General features: G+C 46.7%; 1 protein-coding gene across 6 annotated transcripts in view; it reads left to right on the forward strand.

The window, feature by feature from the left end:
- LOC128447942 (ephrin type-B receptor 3) overlaps window positions 1-14,144 on the forward strand; it is a 61,702-nt gene extending 47,558 nt beyond the window's left edge. For 4 of the 6 annotated variants that reach the window (XM_053430399.1, XM_053430401.1, XM_053430400.1 and 1 more), the window contains exons 11-16: window positions 1,234-1,481; window positions 1,998-2,213; window positions 3,388-3,537; window positions 4,196-4,395; window positions 7,453-7,608; window positions 9,617-14,144. In XM_053430399.1, coding sequence (XP_053286374.1) covers window positions 1,234-1,481; window positions 1,998-2,213; window positions 3,388-3,537; window positions 4,196-4,395; window positions 7,453-7,608; window positions 9,617-9,725 — 1,079 coding nt within the window. In that variant the 3' untranslated portion in view covers window positions 9,726-14,144. The remainder of the gene's footprint in view (window positions 1-1,233; window positions 1,482-1,997; window positions 2,214-3,387; window positions 3,538-4,195; window positions 4,396-7,452; window positions 7,609-9,616) is intronic. The other 2 variants (XM_053430404.1, XM_053430405.1) reach the window with 1 other exon arrangement.
- The last annotated feature ends 629 nt before the right edge of the window (window positions 14,145-14,773 follow it).

Genomic DNA, 14,773 nt, shown 5'->3' on the forward strand with positions numbered 1-14,773 from the left:
TGTCTCATCTGTTCAAATAGGAGGAAAAATATTGACATTTTCTTGTCCAGGATTGGTTGTCTCTGACACTTCCCACTTTTGCCTGTCCTGAGAACCTCTTTATTAAAGAGGGCTTCTGCTGGACCACTATTCGACCCCTTTTCCCGGCACCTACACCTCTTCCGACATGTGGTTGTGCCCCCTCCTTTAGAGTCTCTCCCGTACATTTGATGTCGTAGATAGTTAAATATTTTATGCATTTGATTTATTTGATAGTAATATCTCTGCTCAAAAGCTGCAGGACTGTGCCAAGTGATGTTGAGTTGTCTTAGCATTTTATCTGAGCCAAAATGGAGGACGTTGTGACGGCAGAGATGGGAGTCCCCTACCACTGCTTCTGCTACTACCTTTACTACTGCTACTACTACTGCTACTACGACAACTCTTCTACTGCTGAGGCTACTTGAAACCCGTCGCTTCCCAGCATTCGCCTTTTAAGTGACGAACCCTCAACCCCCTGTCTTCCCTGTTCCCTTCCTCTCCTCCCCCCCCTCCACAATCCATTCCTCCATTTCTCCATGCCCCGACCCTCTATCCCCCGACTTCCCCCACTGTGTTATCTCTGCACCCTTGTCGACACACGTTGCTCCTCATTGTCTGATCGCTTCTTGCATTCTTTGCACACGCTTGGTGTAGACTCTAAACGTAAAGCGTCCACAGCCCCGAGAACCCCTAAGCTTCTGTCTCCACCGACTTCTTCCTCCTGCGCCCGGTTTTCCAGCACCTCTCAAGCTTAGCACCGCCCCCTTACCCCCCCCCCCCTTCCTCCTCTGTCCTCTTTAGCTCCTTTCACCCTCTCACCCAACTTTACCCATTTGTTTTTTTTATTTCATCATGCATTATTTTTCAACTCTATATCTTCATACACTCCATTATCATGCCTCACACTCACCATGCTGTTTGTTTAGATCATAGTTTAACTGCATAAAGTCATTGTATGCTCCCCCATCAACACCATCCCCTGACGCTGGCCTAGAGTCCTGGCTTCTCTTGCAGTCCCCTGTTGTCTCACCCCCTCCCGCTACCCGTCCCTGGCTCCTTGGTTCTAACCAGTTAACTGTCCCCTCTCCCCTCTTTCCCCCACTCTCCTCCACTCTTCCGTCATGCCTCTCTCCCCGTTCCTCTTCTCTCGGTCTCTCCTTCCATCTCTTCTCTTTTGCTGTTCCTCTGGATGTCTCACCCGGGCTATCGCAGGAGAGTTTGGGGAAGTGTGCCGTGGTCGCCTCAAGTTGCCTGGGCGCCGGGAGATCATCGTAGCCATCAAGACCCTGAAGGTGGGCTACACCGACCGCCAGAGGCGAGACTTCCTGTCCGAAGCTTCCATCATGGGCCAGTTCGACCACCCCAACATCATCCGTTTGGAAGGCGTAGTCACCAAGAGCAGGCCGGTGATGATCGTGACCGAGTTCATGGAGAATGGGGCACTGGACTCATTCCTTAGGGTGAGAAAATCAGGCACACGCCAACACGTCACACACAAGAGGAGCTCGAGCTACTCCGCATAAAACATGGATCTGTGATTTTATCATGAATGTTACACTGCCCAGCAAATAAGCCAAATCCAGATCTGCCTGATCTTGCTCTTAGTTATCCTACTTTCTTTGAAGCCATAAGAGCTCTTCTTAAGCTCTAGTGCAGTGCCCTCAATGGATATATCACAAATGCTGCATTCAGGCAATTGGTGACATTTACAAAGAGCTTAGTCTCCGATGAATCTCTGCCTCACAGTCACATCACACATTCTCTGCCAGAGAAAAGGGAAATAGTACAAGGGAAAGAGAGAGGAGAGGTATGGAGGACAGGGAGGTACAATAGAAAGATATCACAGCGAAAGATCCGTGTAAGAAACACAAAGAGACAAAGGGACAAATAAAAACAGAAATGCAGTATATTCATCTGAACACGCAGCCTTGATATACAACTCAGTTCATCTCTGTCGTTCTCTTTTCCTTTGCCAGCTCAATGACGGGCAGTTTACGGTGATCCAGCTGGTTGGGATGCTGCGCGGCATCGCAGCGGGCATGAAGTACCTGTCGGACATGAACTACGTGCACAGAGACTTGGCCGCCCGCAACATCTTGGTCAACAGTAATCTGGTGTGTAAGGTGTCCGACTTCGGCCTGTCCCGTTTCCTGGAGGACGACCCCACAGACCCCACCTACACCAGCTCACTGGTGAGTGTCAATATCTGTGTGTCTGTGTGTGTCTTTGTTTGTGTGTGTGTGTGTGTGTACTCTCATTTTACAAAACAATGTTTACAGGTGCTGCATGTATGGTTTTAACATCATTGCATCACCATTGCTTGATTTTGGCCCGATTCGCAAATTCATCATTGGCAAGTATTAGGGCATTCAAAAAGTAGATCTGTGTCAGTTTGCTCCCACATGACATGACCAGTAAGAGAGTGTTTTTTTCTTCTTGCTGTGGATGGCAGGAGAGAGAAATCTGAACAGCTTTAAATGATGGATCAAAGAAAATATAAATAACATACAGATACTATTACAGAATAATGACTTGTGGCATGTTAGAGCCACAAAAGTATTCACAAAGGACACAATTATGGACACTTTAATGACCATGTGGTTTTTTGCCACTGAAACTGAAGATTTCAAGATATTTACAAGCAAATATACAAGTAATGTAAAATGAATGGAATGTCTGATAAAAAATCTTGATTACAGTTTTATTCTCTCACTATACAACATGTACAACATGTAAAACTGGCAAAGCGTGTCAAGGCACATAGGAAAGGGTCTTTAGAGATTCAGTCTTCATGTTATAAATGAACACGAGTTCTGGTTCAAAGACGAGCCGCCCGCTCCAGCCCACATACAGAAGTTTCAGAAGTTTAACTTGTCTACTTCTGGATTTGTCGTCATCTCCAAACAGTAACACACAAACGGTTCTTCCTGGTTATCTCAGGTAAAGCCTTCTGTTACAATATTGCAGAGGCAGACGTCCAAACAAGTGATTATTTTGGTTTGCAAAGTCTCTTCATTCTCAGAGATTATGTGGCCAAACACTGCTGCACCTGAAATTCACTTGGTCCAAGAGATGACTGTAAAATGATGGTGGTACATTGATGTTGAAAAAATACAGTTTGTAGCACCTTAAATATTTTGCAGCGTCATATGTCCGTACACATTTCCTCTAACTGTGTTACTAACCCTCTGTGTGTCTGGCGTCTGGGTTCTGCAGCATGCGCCCACGTGTTGTTGTGTATCAATGTTTCCCTCAGACCGTGTGTTTTTTCTCATCCTCTCTTTCCCTCTTGTATGTGTGCGACTCTGTGTTTGTGCTCCATCCCTCCAGTATTTCATGCTCACCTACTCATTCGCATATCCACAGGGCGGCAAGATCCCCATTCGCTGGACGGCTCCCGAGGCCATCGCGTACAGGAAGTTCACCTCGGCCAGTGACGTCTGGAGCTACGGCATCGTCATGTGGGAGGTGATGTCGTACGGCGAGCGGCCGTACTGGGACATGAGCAATCAAGATGTAAGCTGATGAAAGGATTTGATTTTTTCTCAATGTGACATCGGTTTCTGGGATTGAATCCTTGTTTTGCAGGTGCCTCTCTGTGCGTTTTCTCTTCCTCCAACAGTCTCAAGTCATGCATGTTAAGTGGAGACTCGCACCCTGTCCTCCTGTTCTTTTTGACGCCATTTGGTTTCAACTTTCAAAACTAAACTGCAGATTCCAGGATTTAGGTTGCAGCACCAACTACAAGACGTTCACCTGCACCATCAGATTAAGGGGAATGATTGAAAGGGGATGGCAGAACTGGGAGGTTATAAAGGGGGATGGGTTTTTGGTAATTTGGGTTTAAAGAGAATTGTATCCTTCCTCACCCTCCCTACAAAATTTCATCTACTATCACGGCACTAAACACATTCACTCTCTACATATCCGCCCACAACTACCTCTCGAAGCTTATTTTCTTCTCAGGCCCTTATTTCTTTGTATTACCTTTAGTGTTGTTTTTTTTCTCTCTCTATCTCTGACTCTTCTATAATGTCCCTCATTCATCCTCTCCTGTCCTCCTTCACTTGTTCTCTCCGATCGACCCGGCTCTCTCCCCGCACTGTTGGCCCTCCCTCTACATCGATGCGCGATGACACGAAGTGATTGGGATTTCTCTCTTGTCCTTCCCCAGGTGATAAATGCCGTTGAGCAGGACTACCGACTGCCCCCGCCCATGGACTGCCCCACGGCTCTGCACCAGCTCATGCTGGACTGCTGGGTGAAGGAGAGGAACCTGCGACCCAAATTCACCCAGATTGTGGCCACGCTGGATAAGCTTATCCGTAATGCTGCCAGCCTCAAGGTGGTCACGAACAGCACACAGTCCACAGGGTAAGTCAGAGTACGTTGGTCATATTAATGTTAGGAATCTGTATAAAAGCCACGTCAGGCAAAGCCTCGCAGGAAAGGCCACGCTGTTCAGTTCAATGGAGCCGGATATCACAGAAATAGACCCAACTCTTGATTCAGAGTTTCCCTCGAGGTCCTTGTTGAGTTTTAATTGGTGGATTCGTGATTTTATTGTCTAATTAGGGTCATCGCATAATGGATAATACAGCCGATTACTTTCTAAAGATCTTCCCTGGTTATCTGAAGTCATATTTTGGAGAAGAGCAGCTGGACTCGTGTGATGGATTACAGTAAAAGGTCATTACGTTATTGAATGAGAATGAGTCACTTGTCTCTCCAGCCGTGAGAGAACTGGCCGAGCCGTTTCATTTGCACCTGAGCCAGAGCGTATCAGAGTGCCATAATGATTTCCACTGGACAAATATTATTTTATCCCAGTTGATACAGCGTGCGTGAGTCACTGTGACTCAACTGTAGCAATCTCTTAACTCAAAATAAAGTGCAGATTTCTTACTGTACCACTTGCGGGTTCTCACAAGTGCAGCTGCCGCTATAATGCAAATCCAAATTACCGTGGTTCAATACAACCCTTGAAACGACCAATCAATGATGTCACATCTACATTAACCTGCACCAGCCTTCTCCCTGCGATCTGTTTCTTGGAAAGAATTTGGAGGAGGGAAGGTGGTAGAGCGCAGAGGAGGGGGGAGGGAGGGTGGTGGTGACCTACCTATCTGTCCCTGCATCAGGGTCTCTCCGTCTTGAGGGAGGGCCACAGACAGTCCTTGGCTGGGCTCGTGGGGGAAAGCCGGGGTCTCGGTTGGCCACCGGAGCGACGTTCTTAGAAGATTAAGCTTGCGGTTAATTAGCTCGATTAAGGCGATGCAAAAAAGAGATGGGAGCGCCTTTTAATTAGCCACTAACGAGATTTTAAACGGGCCAGCGGAGAGGTGGCCTCTTGCCGACAGACCTAACAAGGGAGGAGTGAGAGATGATACCGTCGTCCTGGTCGGCGTTGAAGGGTGCCTGGAGGTTGGCTCGCTCCGTCTGACTCGAAAGTTCTCTGGCTGTGTGCGTAGCGTGTGTACTTGACATGACTGCGTGATGTACCGCAGGGTGTGTAGCCAAATGTGTTCATCCGTCTACCGTTCCGTCTGCAGCAATGAACAATATCCATCCTTCGAATTTTTGAATTACGGCCTAAACCCTCGGAGACACCGTGTCCCAGCAAAGGAACATTACAGTTTTGACTTTGCCTGTATCTGACTCGCCAGGTAGCGGAAAGTAAGATGGAGCATTGCTGCTGTGTTTCTGCTCGGGACTTGTCGACCCCTTTGAAGCCAACTTTAGAGAGGGACCACGAACAATACTCCATTAAGAGAAGAGCCAGAGTCTGGCGTTAACGACGGCCCGAGGCCTTGGGCTCCGAAGCACAGGCCTTATTAAAAATCACTCCATCTGCACCACTCAATGGAGCCTCTGTATCACTGTTATTAACTCCCCCCCCCCCCCCCCCACTCCACGCTTTTCCTCTTTTTTCTCCCTCTTTCTCTCTCCATTCCTCTTTTAATTGTTAATGAATCTAATGCCATCAAAAAGGATGACAGGGATCAACGGAGCAGAGAGGAGGGGAGACAGTGGGTCTCATTCTCCTCGCTCCGCTCCCTCGTCTGTTTCTCCTCCTTCAACTCCTCCTCCACCACCACCACCACCCCCCTCTCTCTGGTTCATCCGCACCACTTCGCTCCGAGTAGTAGCAGAGTTTTATTAAAACTCCCAAGGTGGCCTCTCTATCAGCGGGATTGATCGGCCCGGCGAGTTAGGTTCGTCTTTAGAAAGGCTTGTTACAGGCTGTCAACAAGTGTGTTACAACATGCGAAAATACACAAGAACACAACGAAAAATTCTTTCACATGCCCAAAGATGCACAGTCAACACACTGGTTTGTGACTCACTCCTTCCATGCACCGCTGGCATCTGCAGGTTCCTGAGCGAGTCCCAGTATGCAACCACACACACATGTGGGCGACATCTGTGTTTACATTCCGCGGATATTTCTTTCCCCCTTCACGAAGCGTTTTCCCCAAAGTGTCTTCTACACCTCCGTGGGATTTTGTTGCACGCAACCGAACCCGAGTGTGAGAAAGGGCTGGTTCAGAAACAACCCGCAGTGTCTGTTTCATACACACCCTGAGAATGTTTTTTAAATGCAGTAATTATGCACTATAAAACATATGGCCTATAGCCTAAGAGTTCAGATAATGTTACTGGCAGCGCGGAATCTGGCTCCGACTGTCAGGCGAAACCGCACGGAATCCAGACGTCCCAGATCAGATTCAAACCACATTTGTAGGTAGTTTGAAAGTGCAGCTCAGTACAACCGCTCAGATTAGATTTCAAGTCCTTTTTGTCTTTCTTCCCCCGTCGGTCCCCCCGCGCAGCACAGCGACATTTCACTGCAGCGAAGAAGAACCGCAACCAACCGGCAGGAAGAGAGTCAATCAATCCAGATATCTCTAGGGTTTCATGAGACATATTCTGCCTTCTTCTCCATCACTGATACGGCCACATAAATGCATTCTTGACTTCGAAAAAGAAACAAACACACTTGCTTGTGACACCTGTTGTTGTAGCGAAAGCCAAGGATTAAAGATTTTTTACGTAAATCTGATCGGGTTGCTTGTAAATGGCAAAGTGGGAGCCATCATTCATTCCCAAATTTGACGTCTGCTCTGTGTACGCTCCCCTTCTCGCCTCGCCAGCTGCAGCGCCAGCTTCCACCACCCGAGCCTCCAGCCAGTCTCTCATAAAACCTGTGCCCATGCCCCCGCTCCCCGCTCCCCACTCAACTCCCTACATGTGGAGGAGAGGAGGGAGGAGGGAGAGAGGAGGAGAGGTGGAGAAATGGAGAGGTGGCGCTCAGCAGGGGGGCGTTCAGGGGTGAGGTTGGCCGGTAGAGGCAGCAGAGTGACGACCTTAACCCTCTCTCTCTCTGTTTCTCTTTCTCCCTCCTCCTCCCCCCTCTCCTCCCACGTATAGGGTGTCCCAGCCCTTGCTTGACCGCTGTGTCCCAGACTATACCACTTTCACCACTGTGGGGGACTGGCTGGACGCCATCAAGATGAGCCGCTACCGTGACAACTTCGTCAATGCCGGATTCGCTTCCTTTGACCTGGTGGCCCAGATGACGGCAGAGTGAGTGGAGCGAGAGAGAGAGAGAGAGTGAGAGAGAGAGAGATGGTGGTTCCAGCTAATCAGGCCTAAAGTGATTGACTGGGCTGAGTTTGAGAGTCAAATTAGTGTTACATAGATTGACCTTGAGGGAATAAAAATAATCTCATGGCTAAATTAAACACGAGGAGATGGAAGGAGTGGGCACAGAGGAGACTCAGACATCAAATGAATAACAGACGTAAAACTTTAAAAATATATTTTGATATGTTTGGACTTGTATCAGACATTTCAGTAAAACATTATTTGGGTCACCATGAACACAAAAAGCATCAGGCCTTTTATTTTATCATATTATTATATTATATATATATATTTACAGAGAAAACGAGAACCATCAAATCTTCTATACTTTGATCAGGTATGTAATTGATCAATCAGGATATGTTCCCTGTTTTTATAATGGCTGCTATTATTGTCCATTGTTATTATTACTATTTATTTTTATATATACAATCCGGGGTACTGCTAAATACGATCCAAAACTTTTCAGTGAGCACTCAAAGCCCCCCCCCCCCCCCACCGCGTTCTCCAGTTGACCTTGACGACTCACCCACCTTCTGTCGTGTTTACAAACAGGAAATGATGTAATGGAAGCCATGGAAATTGGAGGCCAGTGATGATCAAATAAATGAATTAAGATTATAATGATAAATAAATCATCCTCATTAGCGGCATAATAGGCAATGGAGGTGGAGGTAATTTGTTTCAATTTGGCCCGGCTGACAGGTGTGGTGTACTGTGGCTCTCTGTGGCCCTTAATGGCCAGTGATTCCTCTAATGGCGCCCATTTATTATCATTTCATCCACCGTCGCTGTGCTGATGGAGATGGCAAAATATGAAAAAAAAAACAAGAAAAAAATACTTATTTGCACAAAAATTGCAGTAATGAACCCTTATCTGGCTTTGGAGAGGACGTGTGCATTTGTGTGTGTGTGTCTGTGAGTGTGTGTTTAGGTGCACGGTTTCGTAGAGAAATAAATAGGGCTACAAAGTCAATGAGACAAGCAGAGTGTGTGGCGGCTGCGTGTAATATTAGATTATCCAGCATGTGTGTGTGTGTGTGTGTGTGTGTGTGTGTGTGTGTGTGTTTGTGTGTGACTGAATGGAGAGGACGCAGACGGCCACAACACTCAGCTAATCGCCGCCGCAGACGCCGTCCGCTCTGCCCTCAGCTATCGAGTCGGGAAATCAAACAAGCGAGCGGAAGGCAGAGATTCTCGTGATATTATTGTACAGCGTTAAACCAACATGACTGATGATTAGATTATGTAGTTTGGTTAATGACGGCCAAAGCAGGTGCTCCCTCCCTGGACTTTTTTTATTTTAACTTTAAAGTGTAGTAGACTAATAATGATAATTTTATTTTTTCCACTTGAGGTTTAGACCTTTTACTTCCTCTGAAGCTCACCCTGCTGGGAGCTTGTGTCGGGTTTCTCCAGACTCGTTTTTCTTGGACACTTTAAGCCAAGTTGTGCAACAGCGGCCAACGTAAAGCTGCTTTACTGGCACCCCCCCCCCCTTCTGAGTCTAAATGACAGGATACTGAGTAATCTCTCTGATATCTCTGAAAACAAGTCCTCTGCTCCTCAGCTCCTGTGTGGCAGCTGGCTGACTTCACACCAGCCTGCCACTTAGTTACAGAAGCAAAGTTTGCTCTTTAATCATTAACTATCACAATATGGCTCTTCGGCTCCGCTCGCCCACCTGCCCGGCAACGGCAGCATGTCGCATTAACGCCGACATTTGCTGTAGCAGCGCGAGTGTCCCCATTTTGTTGACATACCCTTAGCAAGTCCATTATATGGGCGATTGCCAAGGTTGCCTGTTCCCACCCGGTAGCGTGTGTGTTTACCTGCGGGTGAAAAGTGAAATTTGCTTCATGTGATGTTTGTCCACTTCTACGTTTGACTGAGCTACCTGGCCTGACTCTTGTGTCCTTCTCCCCCCCCCCCCCCCTCCGCTCCACAGGGACCTGCTGCGGATAGGAGTGACGCTGGCCGGCCATCAAAAGAAGATTCTCGGGAGCATTCAGGACATGAGACTACAGATGAACCAAACACTTCCTGTCCAGGTGTGAGCGACGGGACGCACGGACCGATGCAGTCGGAAGGACAGCCAGACAGACAGGACAAAAAGGGGGAAGGACACTGTGGCAGAGAGAGCCAATGGAAAACCCTAGCTGCCTGACCCACCTCTGCCAATTAGACGCAATGAAACTGGCTTGCGGTGCCTCTGAATCTTTTTTTTCTTAATCTCATCACCACTTCCATTCCCTCTTCCTGCTTTTTTTGTTATTCCTCATTGTTCCTTTTCTTCCCGCCAACCAATCATAGTTTTCGTGTTTTTTTGAAGGAGGAGCTAAGCCCGTTATATCCCATGTGTGCCTCACCGGCTCTGGTGTGGGGTGACGTTTGCATGCATGTGTGTTTTAGTGAAGTTGGCCTTAGCCCCGTTACTGAAACTTCACACTCTAAACCTCCTGCAAGAGCTCCCCCCCCCCCCCCCCCCCCACGCCCTCTGACCCCCCTCAACCCAACTCTGATGGACGTATTATATATTAAAGAATGAGCACCCTGCTTTAAAAAAAAAAAGGGGGGGGGGGGGCAACGTTCACACATGATAAAAACAAACACAGGACGTGTTTTGGACCCACAGGAGACAGCGGACAATTCTTTCCCTGGCAGAAGTCGTTTTTACTGTGCACGTGTGCGTGTCGTTCTCCATCTTCATATTGAAGGTGTGTTATCTCGAAGGGCACTGGCTGAAGAAGGGTGAGGTGGCGGAGGAGGAGACGTGACGGGGCTGAGGTCAAAGCTCAAGAGGACGACAGAGGTCAAGAGGGTGCGGCCACGTTTTTCGGGGACACTTGTGTTGGCTCCTCAGTTTGACCTGAAGTGGCTCAGGATCCCCCCCCCGCAGCAGCTTGGGATCACTCGCTCATCCAGAGTGTTTGTACACATAACAATGTTTTTACTTTCCTTTGTCCACACTTCATTGTTTTTCTCGCCTTCTCCCTTTTTTGCTTTGACTCTCTGACAAATTTTTCGGGCGGAGATTTGTGGTTTTAAAATGGCCGGCCAATCCTAAGCCCCCCCCTCCCCACCACTGGACTATGTGATAAAAGGGGGGACATTGACTGTGGCGCTATAGAAAGACCACTTGGCCTTCTGTGTGCATTTTTGTACGTGTGCGTGTGCATGTGTGCGTGGATGCGTGATCAAGTGTGCATGGATGTGCGGATGTGTCGAGTTGCACACGAATATACTGTACAGTATGGCTTCCGCTATTCCCCACCGTGGAGATTCAAAGCATGAACTGAACCATGACAAGGAGCAAATATATCTGAAACAATTACGCTATAGTCTGTGGACAACTGTTAAACATTCTTTTTTATTGAATCCAAAACAATGAACTTTGGACAAACACACACACACAAGCATATATATATAAAACATGATATATATATGCATCATGCCGAACCAGAGGAACCATGACAGACACCTTACTTTCTACTTACTATTATCTGGATTTAGAGATAATCAAACTTCTTGTTTTCATTTCTTGACATCCTGCCCTATGTATTTATTTGTACCTCGCCCGCCAACCCCCCCGACCCCCTGCACCCTCCCTCCAATCAGATGGTCCCTTGGCCATCTGGGACTGTGGACTGAACAATCAGAAGGAAGAGAAACTCCAAGAGGATTCACCTGATGAACAGATGATTATTAAACATAAAAAGATATTGCATATAAATTGGATATTGTATTTTTGTTGTTGTTCTAAACAGCCTGTACATGTTTTGTAACAAAAATACGATAAATAACAAAAAGAAAAAAATGGTGTTTTGACAAAATGGAAGTCGTCGTTGTGAAATGATTCAGGAGTTCGAGAAAAAAAACTGAAAGAAGATAAGTAGGTGAAAGTCTGGACTTTGACGATCCCATGGTAACAACGTGTCGTCCTGCTCTCTGTCCGTCACAGTGTGAGTGTGTATGCACATGCAGAGTTTGTGTGTTTGTGTGTGTGCCACCCCAACTGGATACTGAGCTTCCCCTGTTCATTCTCATACTCGACATAAAGAGCAATTTGTGAATCCCGGAGCTACCAATTGTCTTCCAGGCACATTTTTTTATTCAAATTCAAACCTCCTATGGATCACTCAGACGTGGTTTACCTGTGCTTTAATTTGACTTATTTACCATACCCTCAGAGGGATTCTCTCTACCCAGCATATGTAGGACTGTTATTAAAGAGTCGTTCGGGTGGGGGGTGAGGGGGTGGGGGAGGCTAGGAGATGTTGCAGCTTACCTGTCAATCATTTCAATGGTCCCAGACACGGAGCTTCCATCACAGGACCGCGCAAGTTTCGCCTCGCTGCAACACAATCCTCATCGGAGGACCCGGAGCTGTCAGAAGAGAGACCTATTGGTCCTTGTCTGTCAGGTCGATTAACGCGGCAGCCAATCTGGCACTGCGAGAGCCACCGCGGAGCGCACCAACATACGGCGGGGCTGACCTATCATTATCTCTCTTCATTTCCTGTCTGGCCTGCAATCATCCTGTCTCAAGCTGCTGCATGATTAGTACAGTGCAGGATCGACAGCCCTGGCATGCAGACAGCCCGAAAATCTGCAGGCCCTCATCCTAAATGATAGCAGCTGCATCGCGGAGTGCTGTGTGCGCCGCCGACAGAGGAGCGGTTGATGGTAGCGGATTAAGGGACGGGGCTGCGTCACCGCTGCGATCTTCCAGGCTCCATGTTGTTTGGGTTGGAGCTGATCAATGCAATATGTGACTCTTATTAGTTAGGTGTGTAATGATAGCGTGATGTGAGTGGCCGTGCAGCGCGTCTCGCCATGTTGCTTTAGTCAGCCACTCCTTAGACCCTTCAAAAAGCCATTGAGAATATTATGCAAAGCAGCAAATGTGTTCCCCATTTTTCTATTGTTTCATCTCACCCCACGTGCAGATGTGCTCACCACTCTTTTACAAAGCCTCTCTAAACTGCAACAGTTGTAAAAACTTAAATCAAGTCATTTTAACAGACACACTATGCGGGGAATAAGTCTCAGATTTATTTCTTATTGTTTTCATCAAAGTGTCATTTTTATTTTCTTTCTGAAGCCCGGAATCGGACGTGCACGTTATCAACATGATGAGAATGTGTTGAAAGTGCCTGTTAGACGGGCACACGTGTTTTTCTTATCATCATTTCGGAAGAATTTTGTTTTTTTGCGAAGAATTTAGATTGCAAAGAGCGATAGAACACACACACACACACACACACACGCACACACACGCACAGGGGCCAACGAATTACTGCAATCAGAGGCTCACATTAACTCTCAGGAACAAACAATATGGATCCCCTCTTCCTCCACTCAGCTCAATCATTTAATCAGTTTAGTCCCACTGTGGCAACACACAAGACCCAGCCGCTGACCATAAAGTAAAGGTGTGTGTGTGTGGGTGTGTGTGTGGCGGCATATCAGAGCTAAACACAATCAGATGGCAGACGTGCCCACTCATGAAAAATGGCAGCGCCTTGGATTCCACGTGAACTATTGATGAGGTGCACGTGGTGCGCTGGGATCCGGAGTCCTGTTCACCCAAGTCAACCAGCCGTGAGTGATGAGCTCAACTGGCACTGGTGCACATCTGAAAATGATAAAACTGCCGCCCACGTCAACTGCAAACACTTAATCATTAAGAGGATTCACACTTTGGAGGGAGGGTTTAATATTTAACATTCTCACCAAGGAGAAGAACTCACTCTCATGTGTTTTTCTTTTTTCCTTTTTGTTTTTTTTTGTTCATCTTCCAGACTGGTGAAATTAAGATTGACTGTTATGTTTGTGTGCGTGTGTGTGTGTGTGTGTGTGTGTGTGTGTGTGTGTGTGTGCGTGTGTGTGTGTAATAAAAGGATTGTTTTTTTTATACAGGAACATTTTGATCAGCAGAGTCTCGGCCTTGTCAGATGTGGTTATCTCTTTGTGTGCCAATAGGATTCAGCGTATCCCAACATTCCTTCCATCTTTTTCTTTCCCTATTTTACATCATCCGCAGATCATCCAATAATTCCCCCCCCACACACACACACACACACATCCTCCCCGGAATAAAAACCCTTTTATTAGCAGCTTTTCTTTCTTCCGTTGTCTGTTTTAAATAAATATACACACACTTCTGTCCTTTCTTTTTGTCTTATAACAAACTCGCTGCAGTCTTGGTCACTTTTGAAAAGTCCCTCTTCATACGTGGAGGCGAGATGTTTCAGAGAGTACTGTACATGTGTAGTGAAGTGGGGGATGGGTGGGGGGGGGGGGGGCGGAATACAGCGCCAACAAATGCAATTGTTAGTTCCTCTTTGAAAAAGCATTGAGATGTATTTAATGGTGCAGACATACACAAACTAATTACTAAAAATGATGATGCATTCTTGTAGAAATATTTTTAAAAAGACCCTTTTTGCAATTAAATTATTTAAGAAATGTGACCTGGTCTCCTCCTGCTGAGTCTGTGTGGTTTTTTTTTGCATTGTGTTTTGAATTGATCATTCATCTGTGTGGAATCAAAGTGACCCAGTCGTGCACACACATGTTCTGCAGTCGAGTCATTTCCGAAGACAAACAGGTTTTCTTTTCTCCTGCTTATCATTTATGGCCGTCTCTCTCTTTTTTTCCTCTAATCATTAACTGAACATAGCGTGTGTTTTTTTCGGCGGCAGCATTTCTCGCGTGTGAAGTGGCACCTCTCCCTCAGCTCAGATAATCTGCTGGAGATAAACACACCTCACTCCCGGGTGCAGCGCTGCACATCTCTATTAATGTGCTCAGTGTACCTGCGAGTAGGAATTGTTCATTTCTCATCCAAATCTGCCACTTGATGTTTTTTTGTCTCAGACAGGTTGAGGCTGCATTGTTCCCCCTGCCTTGGAACAGCCTGAGGACATTTAGTTTAACACTGTCTGTAAAAAATAAACTTTTTTTTCTACATTCCCGTCTTTCATCTGTATAGCTACAGGCACCTGATGAGTGGATATTGATCCTTAGGAGATGTTACCCAGAGTTCATTTATTTCTAATGCTCCCTTGAAGTGGTTGCTGTGAGATAAAGGCGACTGTTC

The sequence above is a fragment of the Pleuronectes platessa genome, chromosome 9, assembly GCF_947347685.1.
Source record: "Pleuronectes platessa chromosome 9, fPlePla1.1, whole genome shotgun sequence".
NCBI lineage: Eukaryota > Metazoa > Chordata > Actinopteri > Pleuronectiformes > Pleuronectidae > Pleuronectes > Pleuronectes platessa.